At 49.7% G+C, this 20059-nt stretch overlaps 1 protein-coding gene across 2 annotated transcripts in view; it reads right to left on the bottom strand.

Annotated features, from left to right (window-relative positions):
* The window catches only part of JPH2 (junctophilin 2), a 64976-nt gene that overhangs the window by 34772 nt on the left and 10145 nt on the right, over positions 1-20059 (bottom strand). The window contains exons 2-3 of one of the 2 annotated variants that reach the window (XM_045981767.1): positions 7858-8653; positions 7134-7746 (exon numbers count right to left, since the gene is read on the bottom strand). In XM_045981767.1, coding sequence (XP_045837723.1) covers positions 7734-7746; positions 7858-8653 — 809 coding nt within the window. In that variant the 3' untranslated portion in view covers positions 7134-7733. Of the gene's footprint in view, positions 1-7133; positions 7747-7857; positions 8654-20059 lie in introns of those variants that run through there. The other variant, XM_045981766.1, reaches the window with a different exon arrangement.

Here is a 20059-nt window from a genome sequence, read left to right on the forward strand (position 1 = left end):
ATTGCTACTTGTTTGCGTTAATCCATTCAAATCCGGGACTAGAACACAGGCAGCCCACCCCTTGAGCACTTGAGTACTGGGGGAGAGAGACCACCAAGTTACCTCTTGACAGCGAATGCCAAGAGTCAGTTCCTTGCAAAGACCCAGATGGACTGGCATCATATTTCCAATGCATTCCAAGGCTGGTCGGATGTCAGTGATGGAGTAAGATGGCTGGCTGAGCCATTCCTTTCACAGCATACTCCTCTGGGAGCAAGAGTATGTGTCCAAGGATGTTCACTGCAGCCTCTTTGTAATCATGAAGGCAAGAGATGGTTTTCATCTCCATCAAGATAGATCTGGTTAAATAAATCATGATACTTCCAAACTGTGGAATCGTATGCAGCTGTTAAGAAGAACAGGGCAGATACATGGGCACGAGATTTTTAAAAAAATCTCAAAACATATGAAGTCGAAAGAGTAAGCTAAAGAACATTATGTAGGTAATCCTAGTTGCAAAAGAAAAGAAAAACACCACCGCAGAATGAATAAGCGGAAGAGGGCTGTGAGTGAGCTCTTAACAGTTGGTTATACCAGAGCGGTGGCTGAGAACGGAGTAGGAGAGGGGTTTGATTACTTATCTCTTACTATTCTGAATGTCACTGAATTTAACAAGAATGTTGCCCTGAACAATGGAAAAAGAGAAAAGGAAGAAAAAAGAAAAGAAATGAGAGAGAGAAGAAGGGAGGGACAGAAGTGTGAAGCCGCAGATGTAATGGCTAAGAACACGGACCCTGGGGCCGCACTCTGAGCCCAGCACGGACCAGCTGTGTGACGTGGAGCATGTTAAAGCAGTCTCTGTGCCACCAGGACAATGAGCTGAGTGAATGCAGCCAGGCACCTAGGACAGTGTCCGCACACAGTACGGCTGATGTTCAAGCTGGCGTTCATACCCCACCCTACTCTGGCTCTCCGTGGCCTTCGCAGCCTTATCTCTAGTCTCCTCCACACCTGCTCCAGCTCCCCATGACTCACTACTCCCAAAATACACCACACACGTTCCTACTGCCGTGCCTCTACCTGGAATGACCTTTCTCTCCCTCTTGCCCATCTGGCAAACCCTCAACCAGCGTCACCCACCACTGCAGGGAGCTCTCCCAGCTCAATACACCAGGGGCGGTTCCTTGTTCTTTCCTGGGGCCTCCCTCCAACCCACCGTGGGCTGTGATGAAGCCCTGTCCCTCTTGCCACTAAGCTACGAGTCCCCGGAGACTGCTGACCCCACACTGACTGATGCGCTGGGGCCCTGTGCCCCAGCCCAAGCCTGGCACAGAGCACGTGCTAATCAGTTTGTGACAGAAAACCTGCCAAAGGTCAGATAATGGTTAAGAGCATTTGAGAATCAGGTCTCCCAACTGTGCCATTACTCAGCTGAGTTATTTGAGATACTTAACCTTGGTTTCCTCATCTGTCAAGTGGTAATAATTGTACCTTCTTCATAGGGTCATTTTGAGGATGAACCAAGTTACTACATGTAAGGAACTTGGAATCCTGCCTGGTTCCCAGAAATAAGGACGATTATGGATATCTGTCAAATGAAAATCAAATGAACGGGCTCAAACACGGGCAACTGCCAAGACCCCCACTGACACCTAGTCCAAGGCCAGGCCCTCCCCTCTCTGGGGGGTCTGGATACGCCGATGGTGCTGGAAATTAGTGTTGGCCGGTGCTGGAAATGTGTATTTTGGGGTTTGCAACCCCAGCCTTAAACAGCGCCAGATCCATCTTTCTTGTTGGCTGAGGACAAATCTTGGCCAGGTGGATACGGGTCTTCCGAACCTGGCAATCTCTTGCCAGTTAACAAAAAGAGAGCAGACTCTGGGTTTAGCACCTTTGGTATTAACAGTGTGACTTCTGTTTCAGAACGTGATACTGGTTTCCCACTTTCAACAGTGATTAGAAAGTCTCCCTTTTAGATAAATGTACATAAGTACTTTTAAGTAAGTTGATTTAAAGATAAAGTCAGTAGAGGGAGTTCGGGATGCAGCAGGAACTGGGAGGTGGCACACAGAAGAGGCAAGTTTGGGAAACACAGTTGGAAGGACTGTAGAGAAGACAGGTCTTCCCTCGGGGCAATTTCATTCTCAGGGCGGACTCATAGATCTGTACAGATAAAGGATTCTTAGTAACAGCTTATCCTGCCTTGCATACCATCAACACAGAGGCCCTTTGTATGAGCTAGTTTTTTTTGTTTTTTGGTTTTTTTTACTCTCTTCGACACCATTTTGAAGAAGGAATTAATTTAATCCTCATTTGACTGAAGAGGAATGTAAGGCTCAGAGAGGTAAAGTAAGTTGCCTAGGGTCACACAGCTTACAGGAAGCTGAACCCAGATTCAAACCTGGGTCTACCTAACACCAAAGCCCACGCTCTTAGCTAATGTACCACACGTTCCTACCCACCTGAGAAATCACCTCCCAGTGGTAACCTGCTTCGGATTTAACTCTTGTCATATCGTTATTTTCCTTTCGGAGATGAGAGAACTGAAGTCTGGAGATAAGGTAAGTATTGCAAGCAGAAGGCAAGGCCAAAGCAGTGCTCTTAACCACTCCCTGTACTCCTTACCGAAGGGAGCCATTTATCATCACAGTGTTGGCATGACAGCCAGAAACATTCAGGCACTCCCCAAACACCCAGCTTTCCCTCCACCAGGATCCATGACCTTAAAAGGCATCACGAAAAGAGTTTTCAGCCACAAAATCATAAGACCCGAGGCCAGCTCCCCTCGACCACGTAAGTGGCTATGGGTGTGTCTTTGACCCTTTCTGTACTTCCATATTCCCATCCGCTTGGGGAAGGAGCCCGACTCTGTCCTAGAGCCCTGGGTGGGTCCAGAGCGACACAATGTGAGCCACATGTGTCATTTTTAAATTTTCTAATGGCCACATTCAGAAAAATAAAAAGGCACAGATGAATTTAATAATTATGTTATTGATATTAATTTAGCAATTATGTAATGATACATTTTATCCAGCTCAATACACCTGAAACATAGTCACTTCAACATGTAACCAATATAAAAATCATTGTAAAATTCGCAGGTTCCTTTACACTTTTCTCTCGCTAAGTCTCCGAAATCCCGTGTGTGTGTTTCACACTTAACGGCACATCTCAGTTCAGATCAGCCCCATTTCCAGAGCTCCGCAGCCACTCAATGGGTGCCATATTGGATATTGCAGGTCTAGAATCTTTTCCAGTCCACAGTCCATTTTAGAGGGACATGACGCCTCAATTTTCTCTCTTATCCCTGGGAAAGCTCTCCTGATCCTAGACTCTGAGCCGACAAGTTCCATGGAAGCCCAGGACCAAGAGCTTGAGGCCACACCAAGAGGAACCCCAGGTCTGCCTGAGCCAGGGAGGCTGGTGGCTGCTAAGAAGGCTCCCTGCTCCTCTGCAGCTCAATAACTCACCAAAACTTCTGCAGGAGAGACAATCCTGCTTTTCCTCCTAACCCAAAGATTCCCTTAATTGGAAATTCAGTCTGAGCATAAAACCAAGCCAGGGAGCTGCCCCCCACATGGTAAGGGCCCTGTAGGCATACAGGACATGTTCCCTAGACACACAAGGAATCCAAATCCCCCCTGTGCCCCCCTCCTGGCAGAGCTTGTGGGGGAAGCCGGACAACACCTTCTCACTCCAGAGTTGCAGTTCCCAGCTATGGGCCTGGCAGCCTTCTCCAACTGAGCTTAACATCGTCACGTTCAAAGGCACAGGCCTTGGTGGCAAGGACAAGGAGGTCAGGGAAAGAAAGGGGGTGGAGAGGGGCAAGATTTTGCCTCCATCAGGTGAGAACTTGGGGGAAATCCCTCCTTCTTTCCAAGCCTCTATGTCCTCACCTTTGAAATCGAACAGGTTAGATGATGACAATGACTGCTTTTGCTGCTGGCTGCTCTGTGCCAGGCACTTTATAGGCATTAGCTCACCTACACCTCAAAACAACCCTAGGAGGAAAGAAGATCCAGGGCTCAGAGTGGTGAAGCCCCTTGGTCACACAGCTTTTCAGGAGGGGAGCAAGAACTCACACTCCCCATTTTCTGAATCAAGAGCCTAAGCTCTTACCTCTTGTAAGCTCTCTGCCCTGTTCCAGGGTGGCCCAGGACAGTCCAGGCTTACGCCTGTCACAACAATAGGCACTTGACCTAATAATGAGAAATGTTCCCTCTGGAAAAAGGGACCAGAAGAATTCTAGCTCATGCATGTTGATACTCGCCCCTCTGGAGCTTAATTCCAGACCTTTCTCCCTCTCAAGTGCGGACTGAACTTTAGTGTCTGGATTCCAAAAAACAGAGTATGGGAAGGAGGAAATGGTAACTTTACAGCATAGAAACATGGCAGACATCAGGTGTTCAAGGTTAACGTCATCTGTCACGAGTCATGTTGAGACCATGTGTCCCTGATACAATATGTTAAGGGCATCTTGCCTCCTGTGGTCTTCTTCCCCCAAGCCTATAACCTCAGTGTAACGAGGAGACAAACATCAGACAAACCGAGGGACATTCTACAAAAATGCCCAGCCAGCAATTCTCAAAACTGTCAAGTTCACGAAAAACAAGGGAAGGCTGAAAAACTGACCGAGACTAGAGAAGACTAAAGAGACATGAACCACTGCTTGCAGTGTGGATACCAGAGGGAATCTGGAATGGGAAATGGGCAATAGAGGGAAAACTAGTGCAACTCAGACAAAGCTTGGAGTTAAATTAGCGGTAACGTACCAGTGTTGGCTGTGATCAATGTCTTATGGTAACGTAAGACCTTAACGTTAGGGGAAACTGGGCTGAGAGTAGGGGTAATTTTCTTACAATTTAAAAATACCTTCTTTCCGTCTTAATGATCCTATCTACGCACACATTCACAGCAATTTAAGGTGTACCGAGTTCAGAGATAGCAAGATGTGCTGGTTCAAGCTTCAGAATCAGAAATTTAGGACCTGGAGACTTGGTTCTCCGCTGGCTTGCCAGGTGGTCTCAGGGCATATTACATTGCTTCTCTGGGCCTCAGTTTCCACATCTGTATAATGAATTCACTGAACGACGACGATGACTAGTAATGCTTACTGAGACTTTGCTAGGTGTCCAGCACTGTGATGGGTACCGTGATGTACCCCCCGCCCCCTCGGTTTCCTCTTCAGGATGGAAGGACTTACTTCTCCTCTCCTCCTCCCCTAGCCGCTCAGAGGGGCACCGGCTGTCAGCCCTGCCCAGGGGTGGGGCTTGGCTGAAGACAACCCTCCAGCCCCAGGTCACGCCCCTTTCTGGAGAGTAGCTGCAGCCACCACAGAGGGTGTAAAGACCCAGCGCCCTCTCCTCAACCAGGGACAACTCTGAAGGTCATCTCCGCAGCGGCGCACCCCTTGTGGTTGACTGAGGCCTTTGTGGAGAACGCACTGTAGCCCAGCGTCTCCCTCTGTCCAGCCCAACTTCCTTCCCTTCCCCACAAATGTTGCCCCATAAACTCACCCCACGACAGGACTGTAAACCATGGGACCTGCACTGCCATTCTTAACGCTCAGACTAACCCTATTTTTATAGATGACATAATTGAGGTTGAAGACCACAGTGCCACAGCCTCCAGCCCAGGCCACTTAGAGCCCCCAGCAGGATTGCTATGGGCACCAGGACATACCAGTGCTTTTCACCACTGTCCCACCACACCCGCCGCCCTCCCTGCAGCTCACTCCATATCTGCAGGAGGAGAATAGTAACAGTACCTACCTTTTTTGAGATGTTGTAAAGATTAAGTGAGTTCATTTATGTAAAGACCTCAGGACAGTGGCACATAGAGGGCCCTTTATAAATGGCAGGTTAAAAACAAATCACCTAAGGAGCATAAAGTTGCAAATGTGAGACATTGTAAGTAAATGTCCATGCAGTAGGGGCGCCTGGGTGGCTCAGTGGGTTATAGCCTCTGCCTTCGGCTCAGGTCATGATCCCAGGGTCCTGGGATCGAGCCCCGCATCGGGCTCTCTGCTCAGCAGGGAGACTGCTCAGCTCTCTCTGCCTGCCTCGTTGCCTACTTGTGATCTCTCTCTCTGTGTCAAATAAATAAATAAAATATTAAAATAAAATATTTAAAAAAAAAGAAAATGTTCATGCAGTCGAGTGAGGTCAGCCTCTAACAGGGGGCTGGGCTCCATCAGCTCCCTGAGGAAGTCAGGCTGAACCTGAGCTCTGAGGGAGGAGTAGGAATTAAATGGGCAACAAGGGGGAGGAAGAGCCGTCCAGGCGGGGAACCAGCAGGAACAAAACTCTCTGGCAGAAGGAACTAAAAGAGGGATGATGCAAGGCCGGCATGACTAGCTCAGAGAATAAAATTCAGGTCCAGGGCAAGAGTGGTAGAAAATGAGGCTGAACAGGAGTGTAGGAAACAGATTATGAAGGGCCATTCACTACCTGGGTGCTTTGGGACAAGTCACTGTATCTCTCTAAGCCTCATTTAACCCATGTGTAAAATGGAAATAAAACCAGAACTTACCCTATAAGGTACCATAAGGAGATTAAATGACTCAGTATTTGTAAACTACTCAAACGGTGCCATATACACAGCAAGAACTATACATTTTGGAGACAATATTAAGACTTTTTCTTTCTTTTTTTTTTTTAAGATTTTATTTATTTATTTACTTGAGAGACAGAGAGAGCATGAGAGGGGAGAGGGTCAGAGGGAGAAACAGACTCTGTGCTGAGCAGGGAGCCCGATGCAGGACTCGATCCCGGGACTCCAGGATCATGACCTGAGCTGAAGGCAGTTGCTTAACCAACTGAGCCACCCAGGCACCCAAGACTTTTTCTGAAGTACACTGAGAAGACATGGAGGGGTCTGAATATGGATGAAAGGGTGGGTGCCGAATGGTTAGGAAGGTAGATGGACTCAGGGCTAGTATGTAGTTGGGTGACTACAGCTGAGTGAGTGGAAGAGAGATGGATCGTTGAGCGGAAGTTATGGTTGGGCTCTAGAGGTGGCTGGCTGGCTGGATGATAGATGGGTGCCTGCAGGAGAGGGTAGGTGGGTGGGAGTGGATGTTGTTTCAGTTGATGGAAGCAGGGTTGGGTGATGGGAGTGACTGGGTAAATGGAGGAGACTGGGCTGACGGAGGTGGTTAGGCGAATGAATGCATGGATGGATGTTAAGATGGATGACGGGGTGGATGGAAGAAGTAGAGCGAATGTGGGTGGTCAGTGAAGAAGGGGATGGGTAGGTGGCTGAATGGTTGTCTGGACGGGTGTCCAGGTGGTTGGGTGGATAGGTGGGTAACCGGAAGTTGGGTGGGTGGAAGGGGGGAACGTTGGATAGGCAGATGGGGGTGGACGAGGATGTGGCTGGGTGCATGGGTGGTTGTTCAGGTAGATGTCAGAGAGGCTGAGTGACAGGGTCATTGTCCTTATGGAGGGGTTATTCAGGAGGTTAGTGGAGAAGTTAGGTGAACAAGGGGCTGGGTGAAGGAACAGAGGCCTGGGTGCCTGGATGGGTGTCTGGCGGCTGAATGGGTAAACAGAAAGCGGAGTGGGTAGGTGGGTGAAGAAATGCTTGTTCAGGTGCCTGGTAGCCTGGATGAATGGAAGGGGTAAGTGAGTGGACGGTTGGGTGAATGGGTGGGAAGGAGTAATTAAGTGGATGAATGGATGGACAGGTGGGTGAGTGGATGGACGGACCGACAGACATGGGACCAGAAGCGCCTCCAGCTGACTCTCTAAAAGTCACGGGGTACCCCTGATGGTGAAAGAAACAGAACAGGCTTAGAGCCTGGGCCTCCCGGGTCGCCCGGCCAGGGACCCCTTCCCCAGCAAGGCCCACCCCGCCTGCGCTCAGCCCGGGGCCTACCTGGAGGCGGCGATCTCGGCCTTCTGGCGCGCGATGGCTGCAGCGCGCTGGGCGCCCTCCACGCTGTGCTCCACCTTCTGGCGGACCTTGTTGCTCTTGAGCGGCAGCACGCGGCGCTTGGTGCCCTTGACCAGCACGTTGTGGCGGTACTTGCCCTCCTCGCGGTGGCCGTCGGGCAGCGTGGTGCAGCCGTAGCCATGGCGCAGGTTGTCCAGCCACTCGCCCTCGTAGCGGAGGCCGCTGGAGCGCTCGCTCACGCCGAAGCCGGAGCGCTTGTCGTTCTTCCACTCGCCCATGTAGGTCTCGGTGGTGGTGGCGTCGATGTCGGCCTCGAAGGGCGCGGCCTCGTCGGCGCCCTCAGCGCCCTCGGCGCCCTCGCCCAGGCTGGCGGTGGACGCGGCGTCGCTGGCGCCCGAGCTGAGGTCGCTCTTGAGGAAGCTGACGCGGCTGCGCTGGCTGCCCAGCGACGTGCGCGACTCGGCGCGTCTCAGGCGGCCCAGCAGCGCGCCCCGCTGGAAGAGGCCGCCGCCCTTGGACGCCCGCACCGCCTCGGCGTTGGCCAGCAGGCTGAGCGCGAAGCCGCCGCGCGGGATGGCGGCCGGGGGCGGCGTGGGGCCATCGGGAGCCGGCGAGGAGGGAGAGTCCGGGGCCACCGTGCCGTTGCTGTGCTCACTGCGCAGGGACGAGAGCGACGTGCGCAGCGGCGAACGCACCACCACGGCCATCCCGTAGGGCACGCTCTGGCGCACGCCGTAGCCGTGGCGCATGCCGTTGGTGAACTGGCCCTGGTAGGTCCCTGCGGGCGAGGAGAGGGCTCGTCAGTGGGCGGCTCGCGCGGGCCGGGTGGGCGCGGGGCTGCGGCGGGGCAGCGGGGCCGGGGCGAGGAGCTCGCAGGGGGGAGGGCCGGCGAGGCGCGGGTGGGGATGGCTGGGGGCGTCGCGGAGTGTGCGAGGACGTACGTACGCAAGCCGGAAGGTGATCACGCGGGGCTGTGGATACTCCCGGTGGTGGCAACGCACGGGGGCACAGTGGGCGAGGCAGAGTGAGGCTGTGTGAGTCACGTCGGTATGTGAAACAGTGTGAGCGGGCCAGACCGTGGCGTGCATGCGGTTAAACGAGTGTGTGAGGACACAAGTGGACAAGTTGCGCGATGGTGTGACTATTTCCCGCCGTGGCCCCAGGACAGGGTCACACTGGGCGGGACAGAGTGAGGTCACATCAGTGTGTGAAGCTGTGTGAGCAGATGAGATCCCAGAGTGCATGCCGTTAAACAGATGTTTGAGGACCCGAGTGGGTGGCCAGAAGCAGTTTGCACAATGGAGGGAATATTTCTGTTGGTAGAAACACAGCAAGGTCACAGGTGTGCAAAATAGGGTGAGTCAGTTTTATTATTTTTTTTATTAACACATAATGTATTATTTGCTTCCGGGGTATAGGTCTGCGAATCATCAGTCATACACAATTCACAGCACGGGTGAGTCAGTTTCAAAGTGTGAAGTTGTCCGAGCAGCTGAGGTTCAGCGAGTGTGAATTAGAACGAGCGCACAGATTTTGAAACACACAAGAGAGACTGAACATGCAAAAGAGTGAGTGGGCAAGGCAGTTTGTGGGGTAATGGCAACATTGGCCTGTGTGGGAGTGTGCAAAGCAGTGGAACGTGCTGAATCATGAGTGTGGTGCTCGCTTCGGCAGCACATATACTAAAATTGAATCATGAGTGTGCGAGGCAGTGTGTGCACAGAGGGTGACTGAGATCACATGAGTGTGACATAATGGGATGTAACAAGGTCATGAGAGTATTTGAGGTCTTGAGTGTATAAGGAAAGGCAAAGTTGAATGAGGGTGCAAAACCATTAGAAGAAAGTCAAAGAGGATGGAGTTGTGTGAGCAGACGCATCTGTTGGTATGTGAGGTTAGGTGCACGTGCATTGTGATCCTATTGTGCAAGGCGACGTGCATGTTTAAGCTCCTGAAAGGAAAAGACGGTGAATTTGCAGAGTCGTGTGAATGCTGGAGAGCCTGGACTCTGTTGGAAAGCATGCGAGAGTGTGTATCTGTACAAGACCATGTGTACAGAAGACTTTAAAGACATGCATGTCAGTATCTTTGGAGTGTATGAGATCAGAGTGTGCAATGCGGTGTGTACACGGGTAAGTGCCCAGGTTCCTAGAGGCGACATCGTGGGTATGTGGAAGGTTCTGGGTGTGCAAGGCTGTCTCAGTGTTAAAGCACAGAGTAATATGTAGCACTTGGGGCTGAGTGCATGAGGTTGTCGGCATTAGGGAAGCTGAGACTGTGTGAGACCATGGGTGTGTGTAGGATAGTGGTGTGTACAAGGAGATATCCCCAGTGGAGGCCCTGTGTGTCCATCAGCGTGAGCACACGAGCTCCTGGGAAAGGGTCTACGGAAGTAGTCCACTGAGAGCCAGGTCCCTGCCTTCGTCTTCATGCCTTCAGCATGTAGAACAGTGCCTGCCATAATGTTCGTGAGTTAAGGGAGGAAATTCAGAGCCTTTGTTTTAAACACAATCTCCTACTTTACCTTGGTTAACCAAAAAAAACCCAAGTGGCCTTCTTCCCAGCAAATGCCCAGGGTGGGTACGGAATTGAAATGGTGAGCCAGGAGAGGGATTCCTAAGCTCAGCCCAACAGGTGTGCTGTCCGGCCTTGGCACTGGCTGTTCCCCTGCTTGCAACTCTTTTCCTCCAGATCTGCTTGCACTTCCACAAGCACCCAGGTATCCCCAGTCTACTTCTGTTTTCTATAGTGTGTATCCTTTTCTAATATATCCTATGACTTAATTATTATATTTATTGCTTTTCTCTACCCACTAGAATAGAAGCTCCATGAGGGCAGGGGTCTTTCCTGTTTTGGTCTCTCATGCAGCCCCAGTAGTTTGAATAGGGCCTGGCACATAGGGGTGCTCCATAAATATTTGCTGATTGATTGGTTGAACTTGTCTGGAAACTGCACCTCATTGTGTGACCTTGGGCAACTGTCTTCCCTTCTTAAGGCCTTAATTGCCCTGTCTGTCAATGACTGTGTTGGATATGAAGCTCTCTGAAGTTTGGCCTAACTTTGAGATGCTGGCCTTCTAGGAATTGGGCACCATGACTTTGCAGGTGGAGGACAGTGTGTCCACGTGACTCAACTCTGCCTGGTCCCTCCCAGCACAGGCTGTTCCAGCTCAGGCCTCCCGTCCTGTCCCTCCCCCAGACCCTTCTGGATGAAGAGATCCCATTAAGAGTCACGTATACTGCCCAGGGCTCATTGAAAGGTGGGTTCTGTGATGATGTTTATTTATAGAAGAGGAAGATGGTGATCTGAAAGGTTAAGTGACTTGACCAAGGAAGCAGAATCCAAACCCAAGTCTGTCTGATGCCCAAAGCTCACACTCTGAGTCCACAGTCCTCTATCCTGGCTCTTCAGTAGCTCTAAAAAAATTCAATTTCCGGGGGCACCTGGGTGGCTCAGTGAGTTAAGCCTCTGCCTTCGGCTCAGGTCATGATCTCAGGGCCCTGAGATCAAGCCCCACATGGGGCTCTCTGCTCAGCAAGGAGCAGAGAGCCCCCCCCCCCCGCCTGCCTCTCTGCCTACTTGTGATCTCTCTCTCTCTCTCTCTCTATCAAATAAGTAAAATCTTAAAAAAAAATCAATTTGCAGGCCTCACCACCAGAAAATCTAGTTCAATTTGTTGGGGAAGGTCCCCAGTTCTTGCAGCCTCTCTGTACAGCGGCAGGAGCAGCCATCAGTGAGAGGGACAGCAGAATTCCCTTCAATGACTGCCGTGAGAAACCAAGACCATAGAATATGAACTGTAAAAGGGCCAAAGAGAAGTGGAGAAAGACAGAGAAAGGAGCTATCACTAGGCATGATCTCAGAGGTAGAGATAAATATGATCTCCACTTCACAGGTGGAGTGGTTCACAGAGGTTATGTGACTTGCCCAAAGTCACCCAGTAAGGAAGGAGCAGAACTGGGTTTAAAACCAATTCAAATGGGCGTGTGAGGCAGGTGCAGAGAATGGAAAAATGAGAAAATGGTGTAGGGGATGATCCAATTGGGAGATGGATAGATGGAAGTCTAATGTGTTCCCATTTCCAAGCTCATTCCTTTGTGGTCACATTGTATGGGAGGCAGAAGGACAGATAGAGATAAGAAGCCTGAGAGAAACTGATTTCACACATCACGTAATCTGGAGAACCTCGATCGAGTTACTTCTCCTGATTCTCAATTTGCTTATCTGGAAAATGGAAAAACTATACCCACATTTTAGGGTTCAGGGAGAAGATTTAAAAAGGAGACAACAACAACAACAACAAGTGAAAACAACCCAAATGTCCATCAGCTGGCAAATTGCTAAATGGATGGACAGGGTGTCAGGCTCACAGTAGAGTACCAGTCAGCAGTAAAAAGGAAAAGACTACTGATTATAGGGCATGGTTCTCGAAAACACGCTAAGTGAATAAACCAGAGAGGAAAGAATACAAACTGTGTGATTCCGATTACATCAAAGCCTGGAAAAAAGCTGATGATGCAGAATGACAGAAAACAGATCTGTGGTTACCGGGGCTGCGGGCAGGAGGGATCCACTTGCAAAGGGACATACGGGAACTTTCTGAATTGGTAGAAATGTTCTCTACCTTGATGGTGCTGGTCGTTACACAGGTAAATACATTTGTCAAGACTGTACGCTTGACATGCATTTTATTGCATGGAAACTATACCTTGATTTAATAATTCATTAATTAGTTAATTAGCTTTTAAGGAGAAAAAAATATCACCAACACCCAGCACAGTATTCTGCAAATACCTGTCAGAAAATCCTGTCAACTCTCTTTTCCCAGTGCATCTGAAATCCATCCAGTTCTCACTACCCCTACTGTTACTAGATGGTAGCCCAAGCCACCTTTGTCTCTCACTGGGATTTTCATGATGGTGGCCATGCTGGTCTGTCTCCGTCCTGTGCTCCTCTATCCATTCCTAACATGCCTATCATGGGGATTCTGTTCAAATGCAATAAAGTCACCATCATGACACTGCTCTGCCTCTTCTCATTCAGAGGAAAAGCTGAAGTCCTTAGTGACCCACAGACCCTACTGATCTCATCCCCCATCACTCCTCTGTCCTCACTTCCTCTCACTTCCCTTTCCCTTCACTCCACCGTAGCCACAAAGGCCTCCTTGCTGTTCCTCCCACACACTAGCCATGGTCTGTTTTCTGCACTCTCCGCCTGGAATGTTCTTCCTCCAGAAATCTGCATGACTCGCTCCTAGAGAGGTATTTAATGGTTCCTCTAAGACTCACCCAAGGCAGCACAGCTAGTAAATATACCAAAACTCACATCCGTGTTTGGCTGTGCTCCTTCCACTGTGCTTGGAAGAAAGAAGGAAAAAAGATCTACGAAAGGGAAAAGTCAACAAGAATAGAGCAGAGAAGATGGTAAAACATCTAATCTCTGGGTTGGGCAAGTTTGTGAAATTAAATCAGCCAATCTACCTTTAGCTCAAAGTTGGCATGAGACGGGCTGACATGGTCCCTTTAAGCCCAAGAAAAATTGAGATTGCAACAGGAGAGCGGCTCTTGTCTACCAGTTGGGGAGGAAACAGCCAGGCTATATTAGGAAACTTACAAGCAAGTGGCAAGAGGCACAGACACCCAGGGGAGGCTGGGAGTGATGGGGCCCTGGGAAGGGGGAAAAGCCAAGTGCTGGGGCCATCCCCAGCCTGACTCTCTCTAAGACAGGGCAGCTCTCCCTGGGGACAGGAAGAATGCATCCGCATCCAAAGAGAGGGAGCAGGAGGACCTCGCCCACAGCCATCTGGCTGAGAGGAGCTTTCTGTGGAAGGAAGTGCCTCCTGATAACCTCTGGGCTGGCCCCCTCACTTGGCCTTATAGGCACGGTGGGACTTCCCATTGCCTTCAGGGTGAGAGGCAAGATTCTCAGCAGACCACAAGCCTGGTGTGGCTGCCCTGCCCACCTCTCCTGATTCATCTTGAACAACTCTCCAGTCACACTCACCTTTCCACCTCAGGACTTTTGCACATACCACCCCCCCCTTCTCAGAATCTTCTCCTCTCTTCCCTTAGCCAACTTCTATTGATATTTCAAGTTTCAGCTTAAATGTGACTTCATCTGGGAGGATTTCTTGGGCCCTACCCCCTGAGTACTGCTACATGATGTCATGTCGCCCCATAATTCTTCTTCTCACTTCTCCCAATTGCACTTAAATAATTACTAAGATCATCTCTTCACCGTAAACCTTGCCCAGTGGACTTTGACTTCCTAGAGGGAGGGAGCCATGTCCAGTTTACTCCTGCTATGAGTCCAGCATCTAGCCCAGTTCCCAGGTCCAAAGAATCCCACAGTAAACATCTGATGAATCTGTATCTTCTCCTCAGTGACACCCTCCCGTTCTTCCGGGGCAGGAACCACACTTTCTTTTTTCCCTCATGACTCAGCATGTGGTACATTGCTCAGTAGTGACTGGCAGCAACTGCCAATGTGTTCAGGTCTAGTATCAGCAGCCCAAACCCCGGGAATTATTGGGGTGCATGCAAAAGTCGGGAGAAGGCCATGACCTTGGTAAATACAGTTCTGTCCCTCATACCAGTCCCCTAAATTTTATAAAACCTGAATATCACCTTCTCCCTGCAGTTTAGTAAAGAATAACCTGGGTTTTAACCTTCACTCTGACACCAAATAGTTCTAGAACGCTCCTGAACTATTTAAGCCTACTGAGCCTCTGTTGGTCCTTCTTAAAAGGGAGACAACGATACCTACTTCCGAATATTGTTCATTCATTTATTTGAATTCAGTATTTGCTGTGGATCCTGCATTCCTGATGTTAGAAGCTGGGGACACAGTGGTAAAAATATAGACATGACCTCTGCCCTCAAGGGACTTGGAGTCAAGTGCTGGAGGGACAAGATTTAATCACCAGAAATAAATGTGAGGCAGCCGCAGCTGTGGCACAGAGTGCCTTGGCCGGTGGGGGGGTTCTGGTCGACCACGGACTAAGTGAACCATATGTGAGGACACTGCACATAGTAAGCATTCAATAAAGGGTAGCTTTTGGCCAGGCCAGAATCTTTGCTCAGAGAAGCTGGCCCAGAAAGGATTAACTGGAGAGATGAAAAGGAGCCAGGGAGGACAGAAGAGCTCAGAGGGAGAGAAGGAGACCAGCTTTGATTTTCCGCCTTGGTCTGCTTGTTTGTCGGAAAGCAGGCCTCTGCCCTGGGATGCCCAGGCTCGGCTGACTTGGCCCCGTCTCTGACTCAGGAGGCCTTACAGCGTCTGTCCGTGGGAGGAAGAGAATTTGGGAAGTCTGTTCATCACTGAGATCTGCCTCCACACCCTCTAAACCACATGCCAGAGTAGCTTCTGGAAGCCACATCTATACCACAAGATCCACCTTCCTGGCCAGAGGGTGAGACTTAATTGATGTGAAGACTGAGTTTTTATAAAGTGCCTCTGATGGTTCTGATATGCAGCTTGGGTAAGAGCTGTAAAACCTCTCCGCTGACCTCCAGTTAACCAGTGGTCTGTGTTCCTTTGGTCAAACCTGCAACCTGCTGGGCCTGGCAGGCGTGCAGATCCTGGTGGTTTACCCAACTGGAGACCGTTCCTTTGCTGATGGAACCTCATTCTGTCCTGGGACCCAGCTCTCCTCCCTGGGCCTCAGAGAAAGACGCCCTATGCAGGAGTAGATCCCAACTGCTCTCAGCCAGACTTGCTGTCTACCCATCTTGCCAGTGATTACATTCAACATGAGCATTTGATGGAATCCAGCACTGAGACCAGAGGGGAAGCAGAAAAGAGCTTCTAGTTCTTATAGAGAGAAACATGCAGAAACGTAGTTTTCTGCGGCTGGCCGTTTTCACCTGTGGAGGTGACCCCTGGAGCTGTGGTAGCCGACTCGGTACCATGAGGGGAGCTACTGAGAACAGAGCTGACACTGTGGATTGCAGAGCAAAATGTAGCAGGAACCTGGGCCCTTATTGACATTGTTGAGCCTCCAAGTCAGCCAGTCCTGAGACTGCCCTGCCTCTGGATTCTTCTTTATATGAGATCATAAATATCCTTATTGCTTTAGTCTATGCTGTCCAATATGGTAGCCACTAGACAAACGTGGTTATTGAGCACCAGACTGTAAAGAATTAGTACCCGGAAAAAAATGTAAAATATCTCACTAATAACTATATATTGATTACACGTAGAGATGATAATATTTTGGGTAATGGGTTAAATAAAATATATTATTAAAACTAATTTCACTAGCAAAGTTTAAATTGCCTATGTAGCCCACATTATATTTCTATAGAAAGTTCTTGTTTAGTTCACTTGCGGTTTTCTATTACTTGCAGACAAAAAAAATATCATAACAAGTATAGATGTCATTATCCTGATTTCATAGTTGGAACACTTAAAACCAAGAATTTAAATAACTTGGTTTGAAAGGTTTGAAAGTTCTCACCCAAACCTTCTAAGGAAGCCAACCATTTCAGAAACCCAAGGGAAGTCTAGGAGATCCAGAGTCCAGTTTGAAACAGAGAGGAGACATGTGGACCAGATCAGGGATTCTGCCTCTGAATACAGAATGGACACTAAGAACACCACCCTCTCTGGCCAGGGACACCTACCTATTTCTAGAAGATTGTCTGAAGTCTGAACATCAATGTCACTGGAGGACTGGACAGAGATGGAGAGAGCAGAATCATGACTCGCTCCTCTCCAGGGGGTCCCTGTTGCATCTGGAAGTCTTGACCTGACAGCCCAGTATCTCCATGACCTAGTCCCAATTCACCCTCCCAGTTTTATCTTCCCAAATCCACCAAAGCGCAGCTTCAAAGCCACCTCCTTTAGGAAACCCTCCTGGGCTATCTTCCTTCCTCCATACTCTCATTGCTTGAGACATTTGTCCCTTCTTACCTCCTGTGATAGCTATCTTATCTCCATCTCATCTATTCTTGCTAATAGTCATCCCCAGCCCTTTTCTAAGTTCTCTCACACAGGGTCAGATGTTAGGACAAGATCTTGGGACAGGACCATGGAAGTGTCATCAGCAGATTTCAGATAGGGTTTGATGGAGAATGGCAGGTAGGGGATTGAGCACCAGAGAGTCCAGGGGTCAGTGGCTCTTGTCCAGGCTCACCAGAATTGGACCAGGTAAACCAATGTACATGGTGGCAAATGCCAGGCCCATATGCCACAGATAACTATGGAGACGCTCCTGAGAATCGGGCACCCACCCCAGCTTGGCTCTATCCCACCTTGATAAAGACCATGGACCCAGGGTCGCTGAGAAAGCAAGCCAGGCCTGACATGTCTTTGTGGGCAACAGAATAATGGAAATGGTTTGGGCTTTGGAAACAGACGGGCCTGACTCTGAATTTTGCTTTCATTTCCCCTGCTTCTCTTTATCTCCTTCTCATCCATCTGGTCCAGTCTGCACCAGTTCTCCCTGATTTACCACAGCTGCATCTTCCCTGGTCTCTCACCTCCCCTGATGCTTCAGTCTACCCTTTGCTGCTGGCAGAGTGATCTTAATAAGATGTAGATCTGACCAGGTGACACCATCTAAAACCCTGCAGTGGCTTCTGAGTGCCTTGAGGATTGTCGTGGGTCCTCAAGTGAAGATTGTATGTGAATGATTTGGGGGGAATGTTCTTGGAATGAACTATCGGGAAGCAGGATTCAAAAGCAGAAGCTGAACTATTGAAACCAAGGCTTCCATTGATCCCATCGGGGAGTAGCCGCTATGGTCCTTCAGAGTTGTGCAAGGAGGCGGTCTTTGAACTCCTGTATGAAGCACTCATTAGCTATGCATTGCCGACAGAGGTGGGCAACTCCTTTTGACAGACGACAGTGCCCCCACTATGAGCCATCAGCAACCAGCGCTCCAGGCAGCAGGCAGGGGGAAGGAGGACACTGCTCTGGAGTGGTATCTGAGGTGTCCAGCAGTACCTACCATAAGGATGAAGTCAGACTCTTCACTGTGACCCGCAAAGCCCTCAAGATCCGGGCCCTGCCAACCTTCCAACCTCACTGACTCCACTCTTTCTCAGTCTTGTGCTCCTGCCTTTGCTTGAACCCAACAGCCTTTTGTTGTGCCCACCTCCGAGCCTTTGTACTAGTTCCTTTGCCAGGCACAGTGTGGTTCCTGTTACCTAGCTATGCCCTATCCATCCTTCAGATCTTAGCCTCAACACCACTTCCTCAAGGAAGCCTTCCATGATTACTAGACCAGATCAGGTTCCTGTTACCCCCATACACTCTTCTACTTTCCCTTCAAATTACTTATCCCACTTGTAATTAACTAGCTGTCCAATGCTGATCTCTGTTGTTAGAGCACAAGCTTCTAAGGGCAGGGGCCAAGGCTGCCATACTCACCATGGCATTGCCACACTCAATGCAATGACTGACACATCGAAGGCATTCAGCAGATACTGTCAGCTGAGTGTACAAGTCCATGGCCTTGGGCACGTTCTCTTTGAGTCTATCTCTAGTCAGTAAAGTAAGCATAGCAAGTTTACTTCGCAGGGTTGCTAAAGGGTTTACATGGGTTCTCTAGCAGAGATCTCAGATTCTCAACAAATGCTGGCTCCCTTCGCTTCCTGGAGAAAAAATTGCAAGGTGACCCAGTTTGCCTTAGACTAAAAGGTTTCCCAAGACATAGGACTTTCAGTACTAAAACCAGGACAGTTCCCAGGCAAAGCAGGATGGTTGGTTACCCTCAATCTGGGCAAGAAGGAAAAAATGGGCATTTCATATTAGCACAATGTTTAGTGGTATGCTAGTAGAAAAGCTCTTTGGAAAAATAACCAAACAACCCTAATTTGTAGTGCTAGCCAAGTTCCATCACGTAAATATACCCACAGTGGCTAGTCAGGCCACAGTTGAACAGCCAGCTTGCAACATTTCTGAAAATTTTAGGGATGGGCTCTCATGAGCTGGTAGCAGCTGGGACCAGCACCCCCTGTGTAATACAGACTGTCATGTTCCCTCCTGATATCTGCAAATGTGTAATACGTTCATAGACAACCGCAACTCGGGGGGTAAGTGAGACTATTTCAATCCCAAGAAGGTCACAGGTGGAGTGGCCCTCCAAGACCATCTAGTTCAAGGCAGCAAGTAAACTGTCATACAGGCCATCTCTTACCCACCCTGTGACCACAACAGACATTGCTAATCAATCATGATACTGAATCCCAATGCCTTGCTCTCTGGCTTGCCTGCAAGGTGACACCAGAGGCCCTTCCCAGGGCTCCCAAATGTGGCCACCTATCAAAGCTCCACTGTCCCTGATTTCCCAGGATCGCTGAGAGGTAACCCAGAGCAGAGGAGCTAGCAGTGCTTGTGACCAGCTTCTGGGAGCAGGGTCAGGTTACAGCGGGTATATGACAAGTCCCCGTAGCCTGCAGGGCTCCACCACCCCCACATCCAGAGGCTGCTACCTCAGATGACACCCCACAGCTCACATGATAAGCAGGGGATTCATCAAGCAAATCACCTGGGTGCCGCCAGCCCTGGGGACCTGTAGCCTGGGTGGAAGTCCCTTTGCCAGACTCTGAGTCAGCCCAGTAATCCTGAGGGCCTTGGAAACCAGAAATAACTGGGTATAGAGGAGGCAAAAGAAATCAAGGAGAGTCTAGGTTCAAAGGACCCTACACTGGTCATTTGGGCTCGCTTTCCATGCTCAGCCTACCCACAACCCTCATGCCCACACGGCATGTGCAACAGGCATTCTCTCACCCGTAACGTTGAACATCGAGCTCCTGACCTTCTCTCTTCGAACACTTGGCCTATCTCAGGTCAGGGCAATGCTATCCTTCCATGGCTTAGGCCAAAGCCTTGACTCCTCTTCCTTTCACTCCCCCTGTCTGGTCTATCAGCAAAATCTAACGACTCTACCTTCAAAACAGACCCGGGGTTTACCTCCTTCTCTCCACCGCCACTGCTGCAAGGTGGCACTCCAGACCCGTATGCTCACCCCTAACATTGCAGTAAACTCACTAATTCATTTCTCTGCTCCTCCCCTTTCTGCACCACCAACTCTCCCCCAAACAGTCTCTCAACACAGTAGCCAAGGGAATCCCTTTAAACAAGGTCAGATCATGTCACTTTTTTTTGTTAACATATAATGTATTATTAGCTCCAGGGGTACAGGTCTGTGAATCGCCAGGTTTACACACTTCACAGC

Source organism: Meles meles, chromosome 16, assembly GCF_922984935.1.
Source record: "Meles meles chromosome 16, mMelMel3.1 paternal haplotype, whole genome shotgun sequence".
NCBI classification, from domain to species: Eukaryota; Metazoa; Chordata; class Mammalia; order Carnivora; family Mustelidae; genus Meles; species Meles meles.